Source organism: Oncorhynchus keta, chromosome 18 (assembly GCF_023373465.1).
Source record: "Oncorhynchus keta strain PuntledgeMale-10-30-2019 chromosome 18, Oket_V2, whole genome shotgun sequence".
Taxonomy (NCBI): Eukaryota; Metazoa; Chordata; class Actinopteri; order Salmoniformes; family Salmonidae; genus Oncorhynchus; species Oncorhynchus keta.
The window spans coordinates 24,139,909-24,153,095 of NC_068438.1; the positions used below are offsets into that span (position 1 = coordinate 24,139,909).

Consider the following 13,187-nt stretch of genomic DNA (forward strand, 5'->3'; position numbering starts at 1 on the left):
TGATGGTTTGGGGCTCTTAAGTAAGCATTTCACTCTAAGGTCTACTACACCTGTTCTATTTGGCGCATGTGACTTATAATGTTTTATTTGATTTTATTTGATTTAAAGTAATGATTGACTGTCATTTCTCTTTGCTGATTTGAGTTGTTCTTGCCATAATATGGACTTGGTATTTTACCAAATAGGGCTATCTTCTGTATACCAACCCTACCTTGTCACAACACAACTGATTGGCTCAAACACATTAAGAAGGAAAGAAATTCCACAAATGAACTTTTAACAAGGCACACATATTAATTGAAATGCATTACAGGTGACTACCTCATGAAGCTGGTTGGGAGAATGCCAAGAGTGTGCTAAGCTGTCATCAAGGCAAAGGGTGGCTACTTTGAAGAATCTCAAATATAAAAAATATTTTGATTTGTTAAAAACTTTTTTGGTAACTACATGATTCTTTATGTGTTATTTCATAGTTTTGATGTCTTCACTATTATTCTAAGATGTAGAAAATAGTAAAAAATAAAGGAAACCCCTTGAATGAGTAGGTGTGTCCAAACTTTGACTGGTACTGTAAATCAAACTAGAAGTTGAAATGACCTCTGTGTCCATTGGGTTATTTTGGCCGTTGTCCTATTTCGAAATGTTTTTTGTTGTTGTTGCATATCCCACTCTTCCTGAGACCCTCGGAGAGTGGGGTCATGGCCAGGGTCTGCCATTATCAACGTATTAAGTGCCTTGCTCAATGGCACATCGACAGATTTGTTCACATTGTCGACTCGGGGATTCGAACTAGCGACCTTAAGTTACTGTGTGTGTGTGTGTGTGTGTGTGTAATGCAGTGCGGAGTGGGGTCCACAAGACAGTGGTAGATCCTGGGCGGAGTTGCTGTAAACCTCTACCCTACAGAGCTTCCCGTCGTAGCTCACTCGACGCGCTCCCGCATTTTACCTGTTAGCCAAGCCAAGCGACAGAGCAGATGTTATACAACTGTAACTGAACACAGTTAGTGAATATCTCAGTATTTAACGCCGACCTTTACGGAAGGAAGTTAACTGATCGATATCAACGAACATATTATCAAACTTTAGGAACAGCGGAACAAGGATATCTGACATTTGCCAGGATGCACTTTTCAAGCTGTCTGTGTACCCTCCTCGTCGCGCTTGTCTACCAAGGTACTTACTGTATGCAGCCTAACATGCATCATATTTTACATTGTTTAAAAGAAAACTGTTACATTTGATCAACATTTTTTATAAAAACTTAATGGGAACTACATGGGGATTATGAGAATGTAGACGATACATCTAAAGTGAAAATGCTTGTTATTTGATTAGCAATATTGATTTCCACGGAGGTTTGTGAAGACAAATGTGTAGTTAGTTATAGTCATGGTTAGAGTTTTTCTTAACCATTATTGCACATAGCATAACAAACTGTGTAACTACAAGTTGAATAGTGCATAAGTGTGTACAGCCTCTGGCCACACTTTGTGAGTGTAGAATAGGTTTCGCCAGGTGATAGTGATGTGCTCTCAATTTGGGAGATCTGTCCTCTCATTTATTACAATACTTACAACAGTAAACCGAGTTTCACAAAGCATCCGCTGTCTAATGCAACACTTGATAAATTATTATGTACTGCTTAAATAATTAGGAATGTGAGTGAATTACTATTTGAAATTTGGACCTGATTTGGTGCATAACCGAGTTGCAGTCAGATAACCTGCTATCTGACATATCTCATAGTAAGATGTTATTCCACACACCCTTTTCGACATTAACATGATGGATATGTGTTGTGTTCCTTCATGGAGCCCCATCCCTTGTATATTATCCAGTCTATTGACCCAATAGTAGCTGAAATTATTTGAAGCCCCTAAGAGTTAATCATTTCAGGGTTTTTGTCATGCTGAATGGGTTCAATTGAATGAATGTTGGAGATGGGTGGGGTGGTGTTATGGGGTGATTTCGTGATGAGTCAGTTCTAGGAACTGGGGGCAGGGATGGTGGGGTATTATAGGAATGAGAGTGCTGTGTGTTGGGGGAGGGGGGTAACTACATCAGATGAGGAGAAATATTGAAATTTGGCTGTTTTACGTTCTGTACATTTCTTTAAAGAAATACTTTCCCCAAGCCAACAGGTACACACCATGTGTTTAAACATTCAGTCTCAACATTGAACTAAACTGCAGTGGAGCTCTGAATAGTCCACCGGGAGAGGGAAAGGAAACCTGGTCTCAGAGCATTTCGTAATATTTTGCATATAAATCCGAGACACTCCATTTAGTATGATATGTTATGGTATGTATTAATTTGTGTATGTCCATCACCCATTTCGTAAGCTAGGCTAGGGGTTAGGGTTAGGATTTGGATTAGGAGTTAGGTTAAAGGGTTAACGTGAGGGGAAGGGTTAGCTAAAACGGTAAAGGTTAGGGGAACAGTTAGCTAAGATGCTAAGTAGTTGCAAAGTAGATGAAAAATAGCTAATTTGCTATAAGTCTAAAGTTGTCTGTGATGAGATTTGATTTCTCGCAACCTTTGGGTTGCTAGACGTTGGCGTTATACGCCCAACCAACCACGCTCATTTTGTTTTAGTCTTAAGTAACTATGTGTCTTATGTAACCATACCATATGTAACATATCGTACGAATGGAGTGTCTCGGAATAACGTACCGAATAATACGAAATGCTCTGAGACCAGGTTGGGAAGGGAGGTGGGTGATCTGACTTAGGTCCTCCTCTGTCTGACACTGTTACATGACATGCCTGTCATTGTAAATTACAGTGTGGCTCACATGTCACTGTCACCCACTCTCAGGTGTTTTTATTTGAACTAGGTGGAAAAAAGAGCATCCCCTATGACAATAGCATGTCACGTGTTGACAGTTTTGTAGTTGGACTGTGTGTTGTAGCTCCGTTGCCAGTTGCCCCTGGTTTTAATTTGGTTTATAGCTCTCCACACCAACATTTGATGAGAAAACATGATGCTGGCAGACAGGCCGTCCTCCATAAATGGTGAAACCATGTGTCTGTTTGCTTGTTCTATGGAGAGTTGATGATAACTTTTCAATGTGCTGGTTACTCATTACACCTTCATATGCAGTCTCATTTTAAGAAGCACTAGGCAACCATCTAGTTATCTATCATCATCAAATCACAGAATTCCGTTTAATCTATCACCATATGCCTCATTGTAAATGTTGAATTGTAGGTTTTAAACTAAGTGCTCTGTTTGTGAAGGTAGTATTCAGAATAGACACCATCAGTCGGTAATTAGATACACTGTTGATCTTTTATTCCAAAAATTATCCTCTGGCAGGCGGTTCAGGTCAATCATGACCAAAGACTCTTACCACCTGAACAGTTTCGTTCCCTGGGCTGTGTCCCTCACCAACCGACCATCTGGCCCATAGAAACTAAAGGACTGTGCACTCTATGCTGCACACAGCAAACAGCTACTGTATCTTTGAATTGTACACAGAATAACTGCACTATTACTGCATTTAGATACAGTTGAAGTCCTACGTTTACATACACCTTAGCCAAATACATTTAAACTCAGTTTTTCACAATTCCTGACATTTAATCCTAGTAAAAATTTCCTGTTTTAGGTCAGTTAAGATCACCACTTTATTTTAAGAATGTGAAATGTCAGAACAATAGTATAGAAAAATTGATCATCACATTCTCAGTGGGTCAGAAGTTTACATACACTGAATTAGTATTTAAATTGCCTTTAAATTGTTTCACTTGGGTTAAACGTTTTGGGTAGCCTTCCACAAGCTTCCCACAATAAGTTGGGTGAATTTTGGCCCATTCCTCCTGACAGAGCTGGTGTAACTGAATCAGGTTTGTAGGCCTCCTTGCTCGCACACGCTTTTTCAGTTCTGCCCACAATTTTCTATAGGATTGAATTTAGGGCTTTGTGATGGCCACTCCAATACCTTGACTTTGTTGTCCTTACGCCATTTTAACACAGCTTTGGAAGTATGCTTGGGGTCATTGTCCATTTGGAAGAACAATTTTAACTTCCTGACTGATGTCTTGATGTTGCTTCAACATATCCACAAAATTTTTCTTTCTCATGATGCCGACTATTCTGTGAAGTGCACCAGTCCCTCCTGCAGCAAAGCACCCCCACAACATGATGCTGCCACCCCCGTGCTTCACGGTTGGGATGGTGTTCTTCGGCTTGCAAGCTTCCCTCTTTTTCCTCCAAACATAACGATGGTCATTATGGCCAAACAGTTAACTTTTTGTTTCATCAGACCAGAGGACATTTCTCCAAAAAGTACAATCTTTGTCGCTAAATATGCAGGTTTAAAAATATATACTTCTGTGTATTGATTTTAAGAAAGGCATTGGTGTTTATGGTTAGGTACACGTTGGAGCAACGACAGTTCTTTTTTGTGAATACGCACTGCATCTATTATATGCAACACAGGACACGCTAGATAAACTAGTAATATCATCAACCATGTGTTGTTATAACTAGTGATTATGATTGATTAAGTTTAATGCTAGCTAGCAACTTACCTTGGCTTCTTACTGCATTCGCGTAACAGGCGGGCTCCTCGTGAGGCAGGTGGTTAGAGCGTTGGACTAGTTAACCGCAAGGTTGCAAGATGGAATCCCTGTGCTGACAAGGTAAAAATCTGTCGTTCTGCCCCTGAACGAGGCAGTTAACACACCGTTCGTTCCTAGGCCGTCATTGAAAATAAGAATGTGTTCTTAACTGACTTGCCTAGTTAAATAAAGATTAAATAAAGGTGTAAAAAAAAATAATTCAAATGTTGTTGAAAAAATCAGCAAAATCGGCGTCCAAATTACCGATTTCCGATTGTTATGAAAACTTGAAATCGGCCCTAATTAATCGGCCATTCCGATTATTCGGTCGACCTCTAGTGGATATAGATACTTTTGTACTTGTTTCCTCCAGCATCTTCACAACGTCCTTTATAATTTTGTTCTGGGATTGATTTGCAGTTTTCTCACCAAAGTACATTTATCTCTAGGAGACAGAACGCGTCTCCTTCCTGAGTGGTATGACGTCTGCGTGGTCCGATTGTGTTTTTACTTGCGTACTATTATTTGTACAGATGAACGTGGTACCTTCATCCGTTTGGAAATTGCTCCCAAGGATGAGCCAGAATTGTGGAGGTCTACAATTTTTTTGTTGTTGAGGTCTTGGCTGATTTCTTTTGATTTTCCCATGGTGTAAAGCTCGCCGCTACTGGACTCTTGAGCAGTGGAAACACATTCTCTGGAGTGATGAATCACGCTTCACCATCTGGCAGTCCGACGGACAAATCTGTGTTTGGTGGATGCCAGGAGAACGCTACCTGCCCTAATGCATAGTACCAACTGTAAAATTTGGTTTAGGAGGAATATTGGCCTGGGGCTGTTTTTCTTGGTTCAGGCTCCTTAATTCCAGCGAAGAGAAGTTTACAATTACATTCTAGATGATTCTGTGCTTCCAACTTTGTGGCAACAGTTTGGGGAAGGCCCTTTCCTGTTTCAGCATGACAATGCCCTCGTGCATGAAGCAAAGTCCATACAGAAATGGTTTGTCGAGATCGGTCTGGAAGAACTGACCTCAAACCCATCGAACACCTTAATGATGAATTGGAACGCCGACTGCAAGCCAGGCCTAATCACCCAACATCAGTGCCCAATCTCACTAATGCTCTTGTGGCTGAATGGAAGCAAGTCCCTGCAGCAATGTTCCAACATCTAGTGGAAAGTGTTCCCAGAAGAGTGGAGGCTGTTATAGCAGCAAAGGGGGGACCAACTCCATATTAATGCCCATGATTTTGGAATGAGAATTGTTCAACGAGCATGTGTCCACATACTTTTGGTCATGTAGTTTATATTCATTCTGATACTATAAATATTATTTGTGTCACGGTTGACGTAAGGACCAAGGCGCAGCAGCGTATGTTGAGTTCCACATATTTATTGCAAAGTGAAACTTTGAAAAAACAAACTATAAATCAATAAACGAACAACTAAATGTGACTATGTGGTGCACATGCACAAACACGAAACAATACAGGTGGGAAAAATATCTACTTAAATATGATCCCCAATTGCGCCAGGTTGAACGCCGTGCCTGGACTGGGCATCGGTGCAGAAGAAGGCTCCGGCCATGGAGCTGGGCACCGGCGCAGAGGAAGGCTCCTGCCATGGAGCAGGACTGGACACTTTGCCTGGAAGCTCCGGACCGTTGACCCTTGCTGGAGGTTCCGGACCGTTGACTGTCGCTGGAGGATCCGGACCGTTGACTGTCGCTGGAGGTTCCGGATCGTTGACTGTCGCTGGAGGTTCCGGACCGTCGCCAGAAGCTCTGGACTGTGAACCGTTGCCGGAAGCTCTGGACTGTGAATGCGCACTGGAGGCTTAGTGCATGGAGCCGGTACAGGTGGCACCGGACTGGTGACACACACTTCAGGGCGAGTGCAAGGAGGAGGCACAGGACGTACCGGACTGGGGAGGCGCACTGGAGGCCTAGTGCGTGGAGCCGGCACAGGTGGTACCGGACTGGTGACACATACCTCAGGGCAAGTGCGAGGAGGAGACACAGGATGTATCGGACTGGGGAGGCGCACTGGAGGCCAGATGCATGGAGCCAGCCCAGGTTTCACCGGACTGATGACACGCTCCTCCGAACGCCTGCGTTGCCGCATACTCCTAGCCAACTCCATTCTCCGGTATCCCTCCTCACACTGTTCCATCGACTCTCAGGCGGCCTCTGGTACTCAACTTGGGTCGACCGACCACCTCTCTATCTCCTCCCAGATGTTCTCTGGCTCTTCCCTCTGCTCAGCCGCCAGCTCCATGTGTCCCCCTCCAAAAAATTATTGGAGTTTCTGTGGCAGCGGTCCCCGGCGTCGTGGACGTCCTTCTTGCGTCCTCTGCGACTCCTGCCAAGGAAGGGTCTCCTATCCTTCCATGATTTCTTCCCAGGTCCAACTTATTTTTCCCATCCTTGCACGCTGCTTGGTCCTTGGTTGGTGGGATATTCTGTCACTGTTGTCGTAGGAACGGGACCAAGGATGTTGAGTTCCACATATTTATTGCAAAGTGAAACTTAAAGAAAAAAAAAACAATAAACGAACAACTAAGCGTGGTGCACATGCACATGGGAAAAATATCTACTTAAATATGATCCCCAAATAGAGACAATGATTACCAGCTGCCTCTAATTGGGAATCATACAAAACACCAACATAGAAAATATAAACTAGAACACAACATAGAAATATTAAACTAGAATACCCCCTAGTCACGCCCTGACCTACTACACCATAGCGAAACAAGGGCTCTCTATGGTCAGGGCGTGACAATTTGTATATTTGTTTACCCACTACTCATTCTCTTATAGTGTTATTCTCACTCTACCTAGTTGTATATAATGTAGATACACTCTGTTTAAATTCCTCTGTCTGTATTCTGTCTCTAAGGGTTGTCTATTACTAGCGGCACCATATCACCAAGTCACATTCTGAGTATGTGTAAATGTACTTGGTGATTCTGATTCTGTTGTTTTAGAGAGAAACAAACAGACGCTCGAAAAAGCTACACCTGTTCAGGTTGTTAAAAGCAGTTCCTCCGGCTCAAACACTGAGAGCTGTGACCCCCCTCATGGAATAGACACCATTCAGTGTCACACCTGGTATTACTCGTCAAGCAAGTGGGGCTCTTCATTTGCTAAAGGACTAATCCGGACCCTGTTCTCGTGGGGACCACACGGTTTCATTGTCTGAGTGAAACCTCCTTGAAATGTATTCATCCACTTTCTCACACTCCGCAACCAGTTTTTGTCATGACATTATAGATAAATGTTCAGATGACTGGTGCAGAGGAAGACTTGGACGATCTGTATTCTCAGTTTTCACTTGTGATTTTGTACCTGTTTATTTGTATGACTGTGTATTTCACGTCTTGTTTAGAGGTGGTTGTTCTATCTCCCATTGACTCTTATGCAATGTGACCCTTCATGCAACATTTTGTTTCATGGATGGAAAGCACAATAACATGAATCTATTCATCCGTAATCGTAGATGTTTATGATCCAGATTCTTTTTACAAAGCAAATTGTATGCGGGTGGTGCAAGACATTGATATCAGATAATACTAATGTAATATAATTATTAACTAGATGTCCTACAGTGATATGCTAATTACATGTTTTATGACAGTATTAGAGGGCGGTGACAGGGGGAGCCCTTGTGCTATTAACCATGAGGAAAATGTCACTCTTCTTAGCTCTGAACATAGAGGATGTCACTCATGATGACATCATCATTTTGTACATTACCCTTAAATTTACAGGCCTTCAATCTGCAGATCATGATATGATGTGAGAAATGTCATGATACTGAAAATATGGATGTTTTTAGTTATTTGTGCCTTGCATTACCGCCAATTTGGTATACACGACTATAGACTTATTCCTATGAGTGTCTTTCACGCCTTTTCTGAATTCATTTCCTACCCCTCATTTAGATATGAATTATTGAAAAGGGCCTCAATCACACATCATACCCAATAAACATACCCCTTTTATCCAGCTTTACAAATTCTCAACTCACACTGGTAGCTCTTAATTTCCTTCAAAGGCATTGCGGGACTGTCAATGTTGTGTTTGAACTGACATTTTATGTATGTCATAGGAAATTGCCATGAGCAATGTGTTAGATTCTAAATTAGAGGTCGACCGATTATGATTTTTCACCGCCGATACCGATTATTGGAGGACAAAAAAGGCCGATACCGATTAATCGGACGATTTTTAAGATGTTTTTGTAATAATGACAATTACAACAATACTGAATGAACACTTATTGGAACTTAATATAATACATCAATAAAATCAATTTAGCCACAAATAATGAAACATGTTCAATTTGCTTTAAATAATGCAAAAACAAAGTGTTGGAGAAGAAAGTAATATATGCCAATATGCAATATGTGCCATGTATGTGCTATGTAAAAATGTGTGCCATGTAAAAATGTGTGCCATGTAAAATATGTGCCATGCAAAAAAGCTAACGTTTAAGTTCCTTGCTCAGAACCTGAGCACATATGAAAGTTGGTGGTTCCTTTTAACATGAGACTTCAATATTCCAAGGTTTTAGGTTGTTGTTAATATAGTATTTATAGGACTAAGAAATACTCTATACCATTTGTATTTCATATACTTTTGACTATTGGATGTCCTTATAGGCACTTTAGTATTGGCAGTGTAACAGTATAGCTTCCGTCCCTCCCCTCGCCCCTACCTGGGCTCGAACCAGGAACACATCAACAACAGCCACACTCGAAGCAGCGTTACCCATCGCACCAAAAAAGCCACGGCCCTTGCAGCGCAAGGGGAATAACTACTCCAAATCTAAAAGCGAGTGACGTTTGAAGCGGTATATTATTATTATTTCAGTGAAATACGGAACCGTTCGGTATTTTATCGAACTGATGGCATCCCTAAGTCTAACTATTGTTGTTACATTGCACAATCTTCAATATTATGTCATAATTACGTAAAATTCTGGCAAATTAGTTCGCAATGAGCCAGGCAGCCCAAACTGTTGCATATACCCTGACTCTCTCTGTGTGCAGTGAACGCAAGAGAAATGACACAATTTCACCTGGTTAATATTGCCTGCTCAACTCGATTAGTAGTTATGACTAGTGATTATGATTGATTGTTTTTTACAAGATAAATTTAATGCTAGCTAGCAATTTACCTTGGCTTCTACGGCATTCGCGTAACAGGCAGGCTCCTCGTGGAGTGCAATGGTTAGGGCGTTAACTGTACGGTTGCAAGATTGGATCCTCTGAGCTGACAAGGTGAAAATCTGTCGTTCTGGCCCTGAACAAGGAAGTTAACCCACTGTTCCTAGCCCGTCATTGAAAATAAGAATGTGTTCTTAACTGACTTGCCTAGTTAAATAAAGGTATAAAATAAAAAATACAAAAATAATTTGGAAATCGGCGCCCAAAAAGACCGATTTCCGATTGTTATGAAAACTTGAAATCGGACCTAATTAATTGGCCATTCCGATTAATCGGTCGACCTCTAGTTTAAATGGTTTCATTCTCTGAGGGTATCTCTTGCTTTTCTCAGTCTTCCCAAAGTATCATTCATGTTCTGGGGGAAAAATAAAATAACTTGTATATTTCAAAGGGTCTTCTCGCTTTTGGCAATCTGGGAGAGGGAGGACATATTCATTCAAGTAAAGCAATTGCACTATTGTGGCTCTGCGTCTTTTTCATTTAATTCAGATTAGGGTCACAGAGACTAATTTAGTTTTAATCCACTTTGAGGCCTCTTGAGAAAAGGGGTGGGTCAAAGATAGAACCTATCCTTTTACCCAAATGCAGTGGATGAGGGTTAGCTAGCCAACAGGGCAGGGTTCCCCAACTGGCAGCCCGCGGGCCAATTCGGCTGTCCCCAAATATGCACACGTCTAGCATAGTAGATTTATTCACTCTGGTTCAGTCTCTGATTTCTCCCCTGAAATGTTCAATTCTCAGTATTCACTTAGTTTAGGGGAAAGTATTGGCACTTTCTGTTCAGAGCTCAGGATTCACTGACGTGATGTAAAATGTTTCCGCCCTACAGAACTGTAGTCAGGCAACAATGAGAACATGTAAGCCAGCCCAGAAAACAGTGTTTTTCCATAATGTAAAAGAGAGTATTTACAGACTGGACACACACAGCGATAAGATGTACAGCTTTGCTTAGAGAAAATGAAAGGGCTTGTGTGGCCAATGTAATCAGTCTCAAGCAATGACTCACTGGTGAAAAAAGTATTTTGTCTGCCTGTGACAGTTTTACACACGAGGGTATCAGTAAAACAGCCAAAGGAGTCTCAATTACACTAGCTAGTGTGATTGGCTCGTCCCAATTTTAGAGAGGAGTGGGAGATACGTTCTGTTTCAACAGTCACGATTGAGATTTCCCCTTAATCCCCCCCTTATCCAGAAAACTCACAACTCGGTTTGTATTGTCACTGGTTAGACAGGTTATAATGGCCTGGGTGGGTTTTCATTAGACAGCTTAAGATATAGGACATGTTTTACATATAGATTACATTCCCAGTCACACATTCCTGCGTGAAAGCCAAAATGTTACAATTTTGTAGAAAGGCACAGAACACCCTGGTATTTCTTTGAATGAAGATGCCAGCCTTAGAGTCTCTATCTATTTCACTCCCCATTTTCTCACAGCAATCTTTCTTCATCATAGCACTTCTGCTATTCACACACAAAAAATGCCTTATTTGTTATATGAAGGGAGTGACTACATTTTCGAGAAAGCCTTAACAACAGGAGTGAAACGACTACAACAGCACTCTCTCACTAGTCCCGTATGCCGAAATACACCCATTGAAATGCATGAGGATATCTTTGGTTTTGGTGAAAGCCTACAGTGCACTGAAATCAGCTCTGCCCCTGTTTTGGGACAAAAATGTGAGGTTGTTTCTCGCTTTTGTTATTCACACTATCCCTCCTGCTTTCTCTAGTTTCCTGCGGACTCCCCCCGACGGTATTGTGAAGCAAGTTTCTTTTGAAACAAATGCATGGTATGATGGTGACTTCTCCTGCCGACTCCTCTCTTTGTCATGAAGATGGAACAACACACACCCCTCTGGGAGGGCATTGAGGATCTTCCCCCTGTTCGCCCACCTCTCATATGCGCAAGGCAAGCCAAGCCTACTGGGGGAAAGTAGCTCTGGTCCATATGAAAAGCTAATGACGTGGCTCATCCCAATGACACAATGATCTTAGTTGAAATATTACATTGGAAAGCCGTAAGTTTTTTTACTAGGTGTGATTTAATTAGAATAGTTCATTAGTTATACCATTAGCTGGATTGGTAGTCACACATGGTTCCCCAAGGACCCGCTCTTTTTGGCACGTGAGTTCTCAGAACTCATAGAAGATCATTTCTCTTCTTCTTTTCCTCACATTGCCTGATGTTTTCTGAAAAGAGACAAAGCAAAAACAGTGTGTCCCATTATTGAGAGCCTATTAAGAGCCAGGGGAGCCCCAAGCACTAGGAACTTAACCTGACCCACTAAAGGTCAATTGGTAAACGGCCAAGATTTACACTCCCCATAAAGTGATTATATTGCCACATATTTACATGGGGTCAGGGCTGAAACGGATGGTACTATCGCTCTGCAGTCCAGAGTGGTCTATTGTGATGACAATGGCATTGTGCTAAAGATAAAGCAGAAATTCGAAGCGGTGGGCAATAAAATGTCATGCAATTTTCCCTTTCACTTTTAAATCGCTTTCTGTTTGGTCAGTAACGTCAGTAGTGACTGGTCTCTATTCATTCCAATGTTATTTTGCAATTTTCAGCCATGAAAAGAGAGTGTCATATTTAGTGTTGCTCCATGAAGAATCCTGCCCCAGGGATCCAAACAGAAGTGTTTTATGTCTGCATTTGACCTCAGTAGTCCCCCATTCTAGCACTGCTGATGTCCCTCATCTATCCTTCTGAGACGGCGGCACACTGTGGAGCCTGGAGCTATCTATGATTACATGCTGCTTCAGATGAACTTGCAGGAGTTGTCATTCAATCCCAGAGTCCCTAACTTTCAACAAGGGACAGACATGCAGTCACTGCATATCTCTGCTTTCTGGAAAAAAAACGCCTGCCATTTTTGCATGCCAGGGTATGTAAACTGGTAAAAATACAGCACATTCACATGTCAAGAGTGCAGAGTGTACTCTTCCTTAGTTGCTTTGAAGCATTCTTTTAGGTCTTAAACATCTTGCTCAGGAAGTTTCAAATGCATGCTTCCTCTCATGCGTTGGATTCCTGGCTGTAAATCCCAGGTGGTAAAGGGCTTTGTAAAAGAGTGGTTTTTATGCTGAAACCTATCTGGCTGTGGAGCTCTCGCTGCTTGGAATTCAAAGCCTCGTATTATCCTTGGATATATGGAGTTCCTTCACCTGATGCATACATGAAAAAGCCAGAACCAAGGCTTTTGTGATCATTTGTAACAATACATTTTAGTGAATATTTTATAGATTCTAAACAGAAAGCTGAATTCTTCCTTTTACCAAATTATAAAAAGTACTTTAAAAGGTTTCTGGTGAGATTGAGAACTAGATGTATTCACTGGTCAGTCACTAGTTGATTCTGGCCTTATTAAGGGCGTGATACTC

The 13,187-nt window shown here is 41.6% G+C and overlaps 1 protein-coding gene across 1 annotated transcript in view; it reads left to right on the top strand.

Moving 5' to 3' along the window:
- The first annotated feature begins 898 nt into the window (after positions 1–898).
- Positions 899–13,187, top strand: part of LOC118397475 (CD166 antigen homolog A-like) — a 60,179-nt gene continuing 47,890 nt past the window's right edge. Inside the window, exon 1 of the mRNA XM_035792247.2 lies at positions 899–1,175. Coding sequence (XP_035648140.1) covers positions 1,124–1,175 — 52 coding nt within the window. The 5' untranslated portion in view covers positions 899–1,123. The remainder of the gene's footprint in view (positions 1,176–13,187) is intronic.